Source organism: Eulemur rufifrons, chromosome 23, assembly GCF_041146395.1.
Source record: "Eulemur rufifrons isolate Redbay chromosome 23, OSU_ERuf_1, whole genome shotgun sequence".
NCBI classification, from domain to species: domain Eukaryota; kingdom Metazoa; phylum Chordata; class Mammalia; order Primates; family Lemuridae; genus Eulemur; species Eulemur rufifrons.
In genome coordinates this window covers 14168062-14184087 of record NC_091005.1, presented here as the reverse complement: position 1 = coordinate 14184087, position 16026 = coordinate 14168062, and the positions used below count along the sequence as shown (strand labels likewise).

The window sequence follows — 16026 nt, the reverse complement described above, 5'->3', positions numbered from 1 at the left end:
ACAATACAGTTTCCTTAATCCCCTCCTCATCTTTAAAAAGACGTATGGCTGAGGCTCCTAATTGCCTTCCTAATAATTGTTCTTCCTTCTGAACAGAACACTCACTTTCTTCAGGGTGTAATACCCGGGGCCAAAAATTGTTGTGCCCAAGGATAGTCATATGACCAAGTTCCAGCCAATGGGATGTAAGAGGAAGTAAGTAGGCGGGGCTTTGTGGAAAGCTCCTTAGGGAGGCGGACTCAGGTGGCGCATGCGCTCTCACCGTCCCACGGCCTGCCTAGAGCTCAGATGGAGCAGCCATCTTGAGACTGTGGGGAGATGACATGTGGCTACAAGAAAAGATGGAAGGGGACCGGGGGCCTGCAGAGCCGGTGGAACCTTCACTTCAGCGCCTGACTGCCCTCCTCCCAAGTTTGCTTCTATGAGAAAACTGAAACCCCGACTCTTATTAAGCCACTCTGGGGGTGTCTCTGTAATCCACAGCTAAATGCTAGGAAACAAGAATACTTATTTGTTTCCTTTCCTCCTACTATCTCATCATCTACACAGTTTCAAAAATACAAGCCCAAGACCTCACACGACACGGCAGGATTTCTGTGGTCATCCAGTCCAGCCTGAGACAGAAGCCCTGGACAGGAGCGTCGTGGGGTCCCTTCCTCTCACCGAGAGCTGCCTGGCTTACTGCTGATGAGCTCCCTCCATGAAGCCCACAGAGAATGATCCAGGCCTGTGTTATTCCTTTTCAGTGTTCCAGCTGAGCGGTAACCGAGAATACTGCCCCTCACCAGCTCAGGTACCTCCCGTAAAAGAATCTCAAAGTCATAGGTCACTGGGGCTGCTCAGCACACTCGTCCCCCTGAAACCCAGCCAGCTGGGCTGGCAGATCCCTGCAAACTGAGGCGGCGGCTGGGCTCAGGGTCCCTTTCTCGGCGCAGAGACATGGTTTTGTTCTGAGCCCAGTCGTGCAGGGAAGCCTCGGCTCCAACACAGCTCCTCCTGGAAGCCCTCCCGCTAGCAGCACAGCCCAGATGCCCACGGAGCCCACCACAGGAATCCTGATGAAGCCTGTTGCCTGTCCACATAGTCTGCCAGGTCATTCGCTCACACAGCGGCTAGGGTGAAATCTCAGTGTGGTTTCTGCTTGAGTCCAGGAACTAGAGTGGCAGCTGTCACTAGAGAAGCTGCTTCTCCTTGATGAACAAACCAGTCCGCCCATAAAAACGGACCACAAAGTCCTATAAAGCCCTAATGCAGCCAGAGATTAAATTTGGTATATATTGGGGTTAACTGAACTGCCAGTTTCAGTCAGGTTTAATGAAATGACAATGCTTTAATCCTGCTGCTTAAAACAATGTCTAAAATGTGCAAGGCAAATTTCCAGCCTTTGTAAGAACACGGTGGTGAAGACAGTTTCATCATTCTCAGGTAATGCAACATCGTGGTCCCATGGCTGGAGTTCTGAACAGTCACGCCTTTGCCGAGTTCTACAGCCGTGGAGGGGGGGCTGGGCTGAACACCTGTGATGATAACTCCGGTTCACACCCAGGTGAGTTTTGACAATTGAATTAACTTTGAAATAAGCTTATTTTTCTGTCTTAAAGGGAAAATGAGCCCCAAAATCCTAGGATGTATGGTTCCTAGTTATTCAGTTTTACCATAATTTATAGGACAGTTTTTCTGTCCAAAAATTGAAGACTATTTTTATCCCAACTTTGCTACTTCATAAAAAACACATTCGCACATGCAACTTCAGAGGTTTTGGCCTAAAGCAAGATTTTAAAATATCCGGATTCAAATATTTCATTGTGATGACAGGGGTGGGAGTATTGTTCTCTGCAAATGTAGACTTCTTTAGCTACAGACAGCTTGGGGATCCCGTCATGCCTGAGAACCATGGTGGAATAAGTCAATTGTTGGAGCTGCCTCTCTTTCAGTTTAATGAAAGCTCTGAGCTCTGACGACAAGGGTCTGCTGGAGGTGGACAGGAAGCTTGTGAGATGCTGGCTACAATTCGGTGTTGTCACAGCCCGCCCTGGTCAGCCCGCCATCCCCAGCCATCCAACCACTTCCTGCCCACAAGGCATCGCCCATTGGAAAATTTTATTAACCAAATGCTTGGGGGTTTGTGTATATTTATATTACCTCCTCCTCTCTCCTTCTGTTCTACCAGGGCATGTTGAAAAAAAAAGTTATGATAAACTTTAATAAAAACAAAATTAAAATGATTAAACCTTTCATATCCTTTAGAGATAATCTCTCTTCTGCTGGCTGGTCAAATCTGGAAGAAAACAAATGCAAACCATAGCTTGCTGCTGCTTTTCAATTTTTTCCCCCCCTAAAGAAACAAACAGAAAAAGCTGCCTGTGGCCAGATTTTTAAAATAAATTAAATTTGTCCTCACACACGGCAGCCAGGTGTGGTTGAAACATTCTTTCCAAATATATATGATATATGCCAACATCTTTCCCTACAGGGGTCTTTCAGTGTGAGCTTGACAATCCTAAGGGGACAGGGACAGAGGGGGGAGAAGTAATTCCAAAACAGCTATTGAAAAAGAATCTCTACTTCCCAATTAGCCCTGTAATACTGCCTTGCAGAAGTGACTGGAAGCCCTGCTTCTGCACACCATCGACCACAACAAAAAACAGTCTACATTCCTGATTAAAGAAAAGCCCAGAGAAAACAGTACAGTATGGCACAAATCTCCCTGGTCTTATGTGTTCTAAGGAAGTCTTCAGATGCGCCTGGGGTCTGGGCACATGTCCACAGAGAATAAAATGGCTGCAGAATTACAAGAGACCTGTCTGTCAAAGGCCAGCTAGACACGGAAATCAGAAGTGGGTCAGTGGCCCTCAGGAATGGGATAATGACCTCTGGACATGCACCACTGGGGACACCAAGAGAACAAAGGTGTTAAGGCACTGTGTTTTTTCTAGATTATGGTATCTAATAGTGAAACAAAATTCTTGTTCATGGAACGTGACCATCCATCATCAGAGGGTCGAGGGTAGGAGAGATTCTTAACTTGCCTCTGTCATCGTAGCAAATCTAGCACATCCGCTGACCGAGCTGGCTTCTCATTCCTCATGTCTGGCATTTACGTTGTAGTAGAGACAACTCATCCTCACATCCAAAGGACAAAAGTCTTTCCTGTGCTTCACACTTGGGCAATGAGTCATGAGGAAAGGATTTTGGTTTTTGAAAAAAATTACTGACTCCTGGGCTAAAACAGAGAATCCCAAAGAGCTGTGCTGATCCTAGACAAATACTCGTGTGGAGTCCTCGCAGTTCAGGGTAAACTCGAGTCCCCTTGTCCTTGCAGTTGTCCCCACACTCAAGATTTCTAGAGAGATGACACTGTGGTACCCCGTCTCCTCCCCGCTGAGGCTCCTTACCCAGGAGTGAAGGAGACGATTCACACCTGAATTCCAGTGGACATGCAAGCTAAGCTTCCATCAGAAACCTGAACAGGCCAAGTCACACTGTCACCTTTCCCTGCTCAGACCTGTACAATGACTTTCCATCTGAAAGGGAGCAAAATCTAAATCCCCCATGCTGCCAGGGTCCATGGGACTGGGCCGCTTGGACCACATATACCCTGGCACGCTCCCTCCTCTCCAGCCCCCTGCCCGCCACCTTCCTGCTCCTCCAGCTAGCCAAGGTATTTGTGTGTGCTGGGCTCTCAGATGGAACTACTTTCCTTCATGGTCTTTCTGCTCAACACCAGTGTCTCCCTGGCAAACCCCTTTTATAAAATAGCTCCCTGGGCTGTCCCCGCTCCACCCAGCTCCCTCTTTATAGCACTCTGTGCACCTGACATTCTGTATTTGTTTATTTCACGTCTGTCTCCACCCAACTAGGAGGGAAAGCCCAGTTTTCTCCCTATTGGCAGGTTCCCCAGAGCCTAGCGTGGTCCCTGGCCATCCTGCGGACACGGTCAATGAACTCTGCCTCTGGACTCAAATCTGTTACATCATCCCCAGCCATGGCCCTTTTCTAAAAGAAACGAGAAGTCAAATATGGTCCTCCTTCCCTCCTTCTTACTTACCTTTACCCTTTGTTTCCCAACTCTTCAGCACTTCCCTATTCTTTTTATACCTTCTCTCTCCCCTTTTCCAAGCATCTTTAGTCCTGAGTTTGATATTCTTCCACTTGTACTGCCTACACAGCCACTGTTGTTTTCTTAGTAATTCAAGACCTACCAACCCAAAATCCAGCCAACAGCTACTGCAAAATCCCAAGTATTACCTAAAACGCCCAGGTGGGCTCAAGTCTGCTTAGCCAATGGCCAAGCCAGGTCCGTATCACAAAAGCATCTTATAAGGTTCCAGGGCTGGTGACAATCTGGAAACCACTCAAGTACAGACCCCTACCCAAGCAAACCAGAACAGGGCTGCCCTCTCCATTCTATGGGGTCCCTCAGTGCTTCTGGAACTGAGCTCTGGGTGTTAAGGAAACCACACAAACCATTTCCAATTCTCAGGGGAGACCAAGGCTTGCACTCTGACATTCACAGAGTCACAAATAACTGCTACCCCTTTTCTCACCTCAGTCTCAGGGCTTCTTCATTTCCATCCTGAAGAGAATCTAGCAACAGATCTTATTGTTTTCTAGATATAAAGAAAGCCATCCCTGGGGCAAAGTGCTTCTTGTCTGTGCATGAGTTCATCAGCTGTAGCAAGGCCCTGAGCCCTGGGCCTCTGCTCAGAGTCCCCGTTTGCCGCTGTCTACAGCTGCACCATCCACGAGAACTTTCTGCCGTGAAGGAAACGGCCTCTATTTGCACTGTCCAGTATGGCGGCTACTCGCCATCCACAAGAACCTACAGACCTGAGACACCCGTGATTGCTGCTGAAGGGGTGAACACACCTGTGCTTCATGCTCTTGCAGGAAGGGAAGGCCCTGGTGGGGGCTGGCCTTGATGCCTGCTCCCCAGGCTCGAATGTGGGAAAGCAGAGTGTTGGCAACGAGGATGTGCCTGCCCTGTAGACGCGAGTAGGGGGTGGGAACCAAATGGAAAGTTATTCAGAGTAAAAACTTACACACTAGGACCTTTATATAATGTCCACACTGGAGTAATTGCTACAGAGTAAGGTAAAACCAAGGAATAATGAGTCCTTCACGTACTTCTAGCAGCTGAAATCCTTTGCATGGAAACCCAACCAATTTACACCATATAGAATTCTATACCATAATAGGTCATAGGATATGGAAGGCTCTGGGGAACATTTACCCCAACCAGAGCAGGGAAAAAACCAGGGCCAGCGCCACCAAACTCCATGCACAAATCTAGTGACATCTGCTCAGTCCTTAAAAGCATCAGTGAGCAGCAGAGGAGTCTCTATTTCTATAAATCCCTCCCACACGAGCCTAATTCGGACAGCCTGGTGGAGCACCCTGTCTGACTGATGCTAAGACTGTCCAATTTCATAGGCACAAGAGTCTTCCTCCAGGTGGCTGGCTGGCAGTCCCCTTGGGGTGACCAGCAGGGAGGTTTGAGTGAGGGCTGTGTCAAGACAGACAAGGAAAGACTCCTGGTAAAAGGCTCAAAGGACATAGCCCCCTTTCCTGTCCTAATAAGTTTCTCTGAGCACTTCTGGCTTTGTTTGGAGTCCCCTTCCACGGAGGCCACTCTGTTTATTCACATGCTAAGGCTGGCACTAATGACTGTGTGCTGGGAGCAGGAAGCCGGAGAGGGCCTAGCGGGCACTGACGGCTCTGCTGGAGGCTACTTCCAGCATCTCTGCCCTTCACCTCTATGCCCACCTTCACATCCCACCCGCCTGCCTTGCCCAAAGTGACCACAGAAGAAGAAACAAGAAACTGGCCTCACATACCAGAAAGTCCAAGTTACAGACTGGACTGTGTTCCTCTCAAATTCCTAACGCTGAAGTCCTAACATCTGGTACCTCACCATGTGACTATATTTAGGAACAAAACTTGCAGAGGTAATTAGGTTAAAATGAGGCATTTAGGATGGGCCCGAATCCAGTCTGTCTGCTGTCCTTATAAGAGGAGTCAGGACATAAAGAGACACCAAGGGCACTCACACCCAGAGACAAGGCTCTGTGAGACCAAGACAAGGCCACCCTTTGCAAGCCAGAGAAGCCTCAGGAGAAACCAAACCTGCCCACACCTTGATTTCAAACTTCTAGCCTCTAGAACTGTGAAAAACTATTAATACATTTCTGTAGTTTAAGCCACTCAGTCTTTGTTATGGCAGCCCTAGCAAAATAATTCAGTCCGTAAGGAAAAACTCTGCCATAAGCACAGAATTTCAAACCAATGGAAATAGCAAGTGAAAAATGCACACATTCTTTTTTGACCTTATGACAATTTTAGATAAAATTTTGGGTTAACACAACAGACTGGCTTATTCCACAACAATCACACACCGTCTGATTTTTAATATTCTAATTAGAACAGGGGTCAAAGATCTTTTAAAAGCAATAAATAGCTACTTTTATTAACATGTACACAAAAGGTCTCAAGACAGTCTTGAGGTATAAAATGATAAAGAGGCCTTTAACATCTACCCTGACAAACACATCTTTACAAAGTCCTTTCAAAGTCCTTCAAAACTGCTAATGGAATGAGACGTAAGTGGCAAAAACCAAAAGTAAATGCCAATTTGAATGCATTTCTCCCACACTGAGAAAGACGGAGAAGGAAGCAGAAAGGGAGGGGTGGGCAAGGAAGGGTATACACCCACCCGGGTTGGCAGGTGGCGGGAGCCACACGACTTTAAACTGCAAGCTGAAAAACAGTATGGAGAATGCAGCCCAAACCTAGCCTAGACCTACAGGAAATCTGAGGGACCCCAGGGAAGAGTCCAACACTATCCAAGAGAACATTCTAAACTGTTCTATAAATCTGTACTGTCAGGCTGGGAGTGGTGGCTCATGCCTGTAATTTCAGCACTTTGGGAGGCTGAGACAAGAGGATCACTTGAGGCCAGGAGTTGAGCAACATAGTGAGACCCCCATTTCTACAAAAAACAAACAAAAAATTACCTGGACGTGGTGATGCACACCTGTAGTCCTAGCTACTCAGGAGGCTGAGGCAGGAGGCTCGCCCAAACCCAGGAGTTCGAGGCTGCTGTGAGCACGCTGATGCCACTGCACGGCAGCCTGGGCAAGAGGGCAAGACCTTGTCTCAAAAAAATTACACGAGTAAGTAAGTACTGTCCACCAAGGTAGCCGTGAGCCACATATAACTATTAAGCACTTGAAATTTGGCTAGAATGAGGGAGAAACTGAACTGAAAATTTTATTTAACTCTAACAGAGAATCCAGAGAAGCTTCCTTGTGGCTCTCAAGGTATTTGAAAGCCCAGAAACCAGGGAAGTATGGACAGTGCTTATAATGATTTGCAAGGCCACAAAACTTTCCACTGCTAGTCAGTGTTACAAAAAAAGTAATTTGGAACTGTAATTCTTATAATTGGGTCACAGTTTGAAGGGGGCTCCTTAACATCTGTAACTCTGAGAAAAAGCCTTTGAGCTATTTCTGTAAGCAGAGAGAGAGATGCATGTTCTATTTCCTCCCTGGCCCCCTACCAAGGTCGGGAACAAGTTTCATATAGGATGTAAGTAGCCCCAAAAATGATTCTTTGGACTTTCCTGAGGGCAATACAAGTACAAATCATTATTTCTCTTGACAAGTACATTGGGGCAATGGAGAAGGTATGAAATGTCGAGGCTGGGACAGGGATCCATGTGAGGGGGTGCCTGCGCACATGACAGGGGACAGCAGAGGACGACCACCACTTCCTGCTACAGTTGCCAGTAGTATAAGGTCCCTCCTCTCCAGTGAAATCCAGGGCGAATCCCCAACTTCCAACCCAGCAAACACACGTAACTCGTTGCTTAGCTATCCACATTCACTTCAGGGTCAAGTATCAAACTTGCAAGTTCCTTGGATATACTTTCCAAAGGTGACTTGGGATATTTTGGGATAAAGATCTCACCAAAATAACATTTGGTAGGACGTGACATTCCATGGCCCCTTTGGGGGTTCCTGTGTCTCTGGGCTATGATTAGCCAACTGGGGTCTCTGACATGCTCACATCCTTAAATGGGGGACCCCTCAATGCTCACGGCCAACACACACACCTCCCTATACACTGTCTCTCCTAATCCGAGTACCAGCAGGTACCCCTTTCTTATTTTTGCAGTGACAAAAAGAAACCCTCCGTAGTAGGGAATGGGCACAATCGTGCTTCCTCTCCACATGGGCAGCACTGGGTGGCCATGGGGGCACACACTACTGCCAACTCAAGGAGGTGGCACGGAGGGCACCCTGGAGCCCCTAAACAAGAACAGTGCTAACCAGAATGGCAACATATAGTTGGTGCTCTAGTGTCACACACTGAAACAACACAAAAAAAAACCCAGATAGTTTTATCATCCCATAAAAATAACGCAGCTAGTGAATGGTGGCTGTAGAACGTGAAAGGCTGAATGAGTAAGAAAGCATCACTGCACCTCAGGTTACTGCAGCCAGGCCTGGGCTAACTTGTAAAGAGGTGGGACATCCTCTGCAGACCTTGGATCCACTGCCCAAGTGACCATCCTGGTGATGTCACCTCCTCTCCAGAGGGGCCTTGCCAGGCCAGCGGCGTCTGACAGCAGCGCAGCAGCACCCTGCCTGTGTCCACCTTCCAACAGACCAGATCATTAGCATATTTTGCAGAGAGCAAGCAGAAAAGTTTAATTGCCCTTAATTACCCAGTTCAAGACGGCTCCTAGATAATGGCTCTCAGATTTCTTGCCTGGTATCGACGTAATTTCCCTGACTCTGGCTTCATTATATCCCGAACTTAGAAGCAACAGCCTCTCCAAGATGGCTTTCCATAACAGATGCTGAAGGTCCAGCGAAGGCTGGGCTGTCACTACAAAGGTTTCCTCTATGAAGAGTCAGATCTTCAGCTTTCACACTGCTCTGGGGTGTGTGTGTGTGTGTGTGCGCGCACGCGTGTGGTGTGGGAGGAAGGGGAGGGGAGGACACACTCGCATGTACTTAGGAAGGACTAAGAGGAGGAATATGTAATCAGAAGCCATCACAATTGCAAATGTAAATGAACAAGCAATTGGCACTGACCTTTGTAGATTGTTAGAGGACTAATTAAGGCAAATCAAGAACTCTGTTCCAACAGAAAAACAAGACAGTATACACCGTGAGCACCACTCCTGTCCTCTCTATGTAAATGCAAAATGCAAGAGAATCAGACAGTAACCAAACTATGTATGCTTAATATTGGCAAACAGAAAACTATTTCCATGAACAAAAGGCAACCAAGATTTATTTCTTAGTAGCTTGTTAGCGATTTTGCTAAAATCTCCATCGACAAGCACTACTGATACTTGAGCTCTTGTGCCATGTGCCTGACATTCTACTATTGGAGTCCATATAAACAGATCCCGCCCATGAAACAGCCAGATACACGCTCACAGACCCTTTGCTTGGATGCTTATATTAAAAGCTGTAAGAACACTTTTAAAAAAAAATCAAGCTCTATGCTATTCTGTAAACAGCATAACGCTACTATTTAACAGTAATTTAAAAATACTACGTTCTCTTTTCATGTTGATATGTAATGACATCTCTTTATCTTTGCATTATAAAGCATCCTTCTAAAAAGCGCACTGAAATTTATAATCCTCGTCCAAACAGTCCTTCATCAGGCAATGTGCTTTAAACAGATAGTCATATTTTCTCCATTCTTCCATCAATGCTTAAAGTTTCCTTCACCCCAATATGTATTGATGGACTTCTACATTCATTAGAAATACTTTATCCCTACACTTTCCCCAAGCCCTGTCAAGATGTACAATAAAAAGGAAAAAAGAGAGTTATGCTGGTTTTACAAAAACAATCCTTCAAAATTATAGAACTGGCCACATGTTTAGTGCTATGAGAAAAATCACACTGAAAATTGCATATAATTTAGCTATTTACAAAAAAAGATGAACTTCATATTCAGATGGTATCCCTACACCAATTTTGAAAAATAAAAACAAAACCAAATGCTGAAAATGGTCTATTTTCTTGTTCTCTTAAGCTGTATAAGTTAAGCAGAACTCCTCCCAAAAATGTGATTTTAAAACATGATCCATCAAACGAAGCCAGCGAGTGTTTCAGGACAGGCTGCCACGCAAACCACATCATCACTTGGGAAGCTGTCTCCACCTCTCTGACCCCAGGAATTCACTACCTTGGATGCCAAATATGTGTCAGGAAAGGGGGACACCATCTTTTGCTCCAAGCAAAACAGTCTCTAAAACTCTGAATGATCATGCCTTGTGTGAACTGAGTGTGTCCAATTACCTCGAACGCCTGAGCTGGTGTATTAACCAATGTGTCCAAACCAAGAGCTAAGAGGAGACATCCACTGTGTCCCCCAGCTCATAAAACATCTTATACATAGTAGGCCCTCAATAAACCATTGTGAAATTTAATTACACGTGTTCAAAGTTTGGAGATCTGTGTCTATGTGAAAGAAAAAGTAGTTGAGGCAAGGGGAGCAAGAGAGAAAACAGGAGGAGAAGGAGGAGGAGGAGAAGGAGGAGGAGGAGGAGGAGGAGGAGGAGGAGGAGAAAGGCCAGCAGCAGGAACACAAAGGACCTCCTTGTATTCTCAAAGCCCAGGGCACTGATATTGTGAAATTAACTACAGTTGCACCCAGGAGCCAGAAATGCCTTTTTAATAAGCAAACAGGGAAGCTGATCCCACACAGGACCCGCCTCTGAGAGCTCTCCATCTTTCAAGAGCTTCTGGTCAACTAAGGGGAGGCAAACAGCCAATGCCAGCAACTGAGAGCTGCCGCCCAGTTCGTGGGCCTGTGCCGGTAAGCTGCCGCCACCTGTGTGCAGGAACGACCAACCCCGACAAAGTCAAGAGACTACTTGTTCTTGCAGAAAAAACACTCCAGCCAATAATCAAAAGTCTAGCTCGAAATAAAAGACTGCCTCGATGGGGAGAGGAACTATTGTAGAGCTCACTGCCCCAGCCTTAGCAAGGAAATCCTGGTACCTGTAGGTGATATGAGATGAGGGTATGAGGCCCAGAGCTCAGAAAGGAAAGGAAGTTATTTCTGATGGTGTGTGTGTATGTAAAACTTTGTGGTATGTGGATAACAGAGAAGAAAGAAAGGAAGGAAGGAAAGGAGAAAGAACGCCGTGGTTCAACAGGATGACGAGAGCCAGAACTGCCAGCTCTAGAAAGCACAACCATTGACATGCGGCTTCCAGCTGGCGCAGACAGGGCTCCCAGAAGGTGCTCCAGGACTTCCTAATGCTTCCTCATGCCGCACGATGACCGTTTCTAGCCAAAGAATAATGTCCTGATCCTTATGTTAAAGAGGACAGCACTGAGACTATTCTAGAAAGTCTGTGTTTATAAAATTTGAAGTTGATGATCTTAAGTATCTCCATTCTATCAGGTCCATCATGTCCCTTTTCTTGAAGATATTCTTTCAAGTTTTGAAGGGCCAAACTATATCCTCTTTGGGGGAGGGAGGATGTATCTTAAGGTGATGCTTCTCCGAGGGGTTTCCACAACAGAACCGAGTTCGTGTTAATGTGAACAGGAATGTCCCTCTGAAACCAGTCAAGAGTATCACCCTAACCGGAGCCGTGTGTGGGCCGGGAGTAGCCCGGGGAGGGACGCCGCAGAGAAAAACGTGACTACAGGCCAAAGACAACACAAAAGGATTCGGACATACAGAAGGGAAGTCTCTCAACTCCACTGAAGTCCCTCACACACTTGAGGGAGGGGGAAAAAAAACTCTAATACTCATTAAATGAGAGAAACCCAGAAGGCAATGGTGTAGGAAAGCGATCTGAATGCGCACGGCATAAAGAGAAGTGTTACATTATGAAACAGGGAACTGTTTGTTCCAGCCCATAGACCCTGGGTGAAATGGCAGCTGTACACAATTTAGTTTGGGGCACCTCATTAATAAAAAGGAATTCTGAGCAGAGTGAAAGAAAGAATTGAGGGGTGAAGGGGAACAGCTTTTAACAGAAGATTAAAACAATGACGTATGCGGAGCTGGCTAAAAATAAAACACAACAAAACAAAAACAAACCACAAACTCAGAAAGAAACAGGTATAAATAAATGGGCAGAAGGAAGAACCACCCCGTGAGAGGGCCCAGCAATGGAATGAGGAGCAGCAGCAGGGGTGACAGAGGCCAAGACACCTGCTGGGGCACGGGATCCCCAAGGCAGGACGGCAGAAAGGCCTCAGCCTCCAGGCGCAGAAGCGAGTCTGAGGGTGCCCATCCCCTCCCTCACTCCTGAGAGTGATCCCACATGGGGATGGAGTCAGAGGTGACGCAGAAGCTCCACAGATTAAGGCCATTTAAACTTTAACCAGAAGAGGCATTTGAAAAACACATGAGAAGGGACCATCTTGCAGCGACCTAGAAGTGACAGAAATTATCCTGGTCCCCAGCAGCACTTTCCTGAACAAACGATTGGCGCTGCCTGTCAGGAGAACTTGCCTTTCCGCTGTGCTACGAAGCCTCAGCTACTCTGGCAGGGAGAGCGGTTTTCAAACTGTGCTCTATGCTGTCATTTGGGAGTCGCGGTTTCATTTATATGGAGGCGGCGGCAAGGAGCAGTCGGGTGATCGGGACAGGCGCAGGTGGGCAGGGGGCTTTGGAGGGGCTTAGGCGGACGCCTCCAGGAGGAAATGAAGCTGACAGAAAAGCTGATAGCGCAGAGCGCTGGGAGATTAGGAGATGTCTAGTGGCAGAGCGAGGTGAGCCATGAATTAATCATAGGTACCTAGAAAACCAGGGAAAACAAAAAGTTGTACAAGAAGGTAAATGAAATTATAAAACTCTACATGGCTCAGCTGTGATTAATATTTATAGAGTTATAATAATGAAAACACTGAATATTAATATAACCCCAAATTATTATTTAATCATACTGGAAGATGGAGGGGGCAGGTGGAGTGTGCAGGGGCGCTGGGGGGTGTGGGTGGGGCGGGGGAGGTGCAGGGGTGCGTGAGCAGCGTCTGCATCGGTGGGCAGCGTGCGTGTGTATGAGCTGTGTGCAAATGCGCACGGGGTGTACAGGGCCTGTGTGTGTGTGGAGTTTGTGTGGGGGGTTATGAAGTGCGTGAGGTGTGGTGTTTGTGGGGAAAGAGCACATGTGTGGGGTGTGTGGGTGCGGCATCTGGGTTTGGGGACGTTTAAGTGTATAGAGAGTACGGGAGGTGTGTGGTATGGTGTCTCGTGTGTGTGCGATGTGTGAGTGTGTATGGGGCACAGTGTGTGTGTGTGTACATATGGGGTGGGGGTGTTGGTGTGTGTGTGGGTCTGTCGGAATTTGTGGATGGTGTGTGTGAGTCCATACAAGCGGGTGGGTTTGTACAACGGCATCCCAGAGAAACCCTCATCTGCCAGAGTGGAAATTCAAGAGATAGTCTCTAAAACTCAAAAGCAAGAAACGGTGGTAGAGGCATATTAGCAATAAGCAATGAAAGAAACATGTAAAAGCTGGAAGCCATTTCTCTGGGGAATGGGATGGGGGAGGGCCACAGCTACTTTTCATAAGGTCTATGTAACTTTTTCCCTTTAAAAACTACAAAACTGTGTAACTGGATCACATCAAGACTAAAAACCCCACATGGCCATGATGGCTCAATGGCTGAGAAGCTGTTGCAGGAGATAGAGGATGAGAATGCCCTCGGGTCTCTGCCCTGGCCAGGCCACCAGAAAGGTGCCGTCACAAGGAAAAAGCAGTCCGGTGGGGTCAGTTGTGAGCTCAGTGTCCAGGAGGTGAGCACAGTGAGGCAGCCAGGAAGCTCTCTGGGGGCACTTGGCAACACCAGGAGAACAAAGTTTCAAGAGGCTGGGAGCCAAGGACCACGGACCGGGCACCAGGGACAGGCTGAGGACCGGCAGCCAGGCGCAGGCACGGAGAACCGCTAAGAGAAGCTGGAGGATGAAAGAGGAACGTGAGCTTCCAGGAGGGACTGGGCAACAGTTTCAAACATCGCAGAAAGAAAAGAATAAGGACCAGTGGGTCCCGGGTTGGGTACATGGAGGATCAGTGGTGCCCTTCACAAGGTGGTTTGGTGACAGCAGGAAACGGGCTACGGTAGGCTGAGGCGTGGACTAGAGATGAACCCTGCAGAGTGTCCTCTCCAGGATCTTGAAGATTCCGCTATACAGAGAGTGCAGGGACTGGGGATTAAGGAAAAGCATTCGTTTTATTGTGTTTAAAGACGCAAGTGACCGTCTTGTGCTTCCAAGTTGACAGAAAGGGACAGAAAAGACTGAAAAAGTAGAAGAGAGGAGGTGATTCTACCAAATGAGGTCCCAGCAGGAGTAACAGTCACAAAGCACAGGACAGAGGGAGAGGAAGGTGACCGCAGATGGGACGACGGGATGGGAGGTAGAAGCGAGGCACGTTCCCACTGGAAGGTGACACCGGGAAGGAGCACGCAGCACTGGGCCGCAGAATAACCAGAATCGCTCCCAAATACAACTGAAATTTGTACAACAAGCACTTGCGTTGATCCTCTCCGAAGTGCATTTCTACAGACCAAGCTTTGAAGCCACACACTGCCTATCTTTAATATTGCAAGACACGCTCTAGTATTTGCTGTGTCAATGTGAACCAATAAATGGAATCTAGAGTATATACTGGAGGGCCTCTGGGACAGAGGACAGAATCTCTTCTGTTGGCTGCTCCCTAGGTAGTGGCTTGTGACTTCCCTAAGGCTGAGTGTGCACCTGAAGAACAGTGGTGCTAAGTTTAAAAAAAAAAAGAAAAGCAACAACCTATGCATGTTCCTTCCAGAACACAAGGGTCAGGTGTGAGGTCAGTAATGGACACAGGGGTCACCATGCCTGTGAGGCGACTCACCTGGGTCGGTGGAGGGGCACCTGCGGATGGTGAAGATCTGCCCCAGGTCCTCGTCCTCCTCCGGAAGGCCCTTCTGCAGCCGCTGCAGCTTGCGCAGGCTCTCGCTCCGCTGGTGCTTCATGGAGCGCACGTGCTGGATGAGGTTCAGCTTGGCCTTGGTGGAGTAGTTGCACAGGACGCAGTGGTAGTAGCAGCTCTCGCCTTCCACGCCACTCTCGTGCTGCTGCAGGTGCTGCAAGGAACAGGAGAGGGACACGCCTTGGGTAAGCCGCTCGAAGCCAGCCAATGCCATGAGCCCACCCCACCCTGGTCACCGCCAGAGGCATGCCACTGGGGGACATGTCGCCACAGCCAAAGAGGATGGTTTTACGATTTTAAGATTCCTTAGTGGGGTTGCTTTTGTTTTCGCCAATGCACCTTCTCCGACAGTTCACTGAAGACAAGCGGCACTCTGACTCCCATCCCATCTTCCCCGAACGTCCCTTCCCGTGTGGCTCTCCAGAGCGCTGACAACGCTGCTGATCCCATGGACGCCTGTGTAACACCGGTTTTCCTGGCACGATTATTAAAGGTTTCCCCTTTCACTCTCCAAAGTGTCCTGCTTTAGTTAGACCAGGGGTTGGCAAACTACGGCCCACAGGCCACATCCAACCCGCTTCCTGTTTTTGTAAAATAAAGTGTTGTTGAGACACAGCCAAGTCCACTGACTTACATGCTGTCTACGGTTGCTTCAGAAAATCAGAGTTGAGGGGTCGTGGCAGAGATGGCACGGTCCACAAAGCCTAAATTATTACTACTGGCCCTTCCCAGGAAAAAGTCAGCCAACCCCTGCTTTAGGGACAGCCTATGATCACCCTGCCTGTTCAGCACCTTAAGTCAGTAACAGAGAGCCAAAGCTGCCACTTGGCTTTTTCATACAGAAAAAAAACACTCAGGTTTTTGTATTTAAAACTACAGTCTATTGGGAGAAACCAAAATGAGGTTTTCCGCTGGGTCAAAAAATGACAGAAAAATAAATTTCTCCGCACTAGTTCCCTGTCAATCTCTCAAGGTCAACTGGCTTATCACTGGTCAATATCATTGGTCATTCTATCAGATGGTCAAAATGACATTCCCTGTTGGGTTCGGCAGACACAGTT

The 16026-nt window shown here is 47.6% G+C and overlaps 1 protein-coding gene across 1 annotated transcript in view; it reads right to left on the bottom strand.

The window, feature by feature from the left end:
- ZFHX3 (zinc finger homeobox 3) overlaps positions 1-16026 on the bottom strand; it is a 224422-nt gene that overhangs the window by 78800 nt on the left and 129596 nt on the right. Inside the window, exon 4 of the mRNA XM_069497887.1 lies at positions 14888-15119. Coding sequence (XP_069353988.1) covers positions 14888-15119 — 232 coding nt within the window. The remainder of the gene's footprint in view (positions 1-14887; positions 15120-16026) is intronic.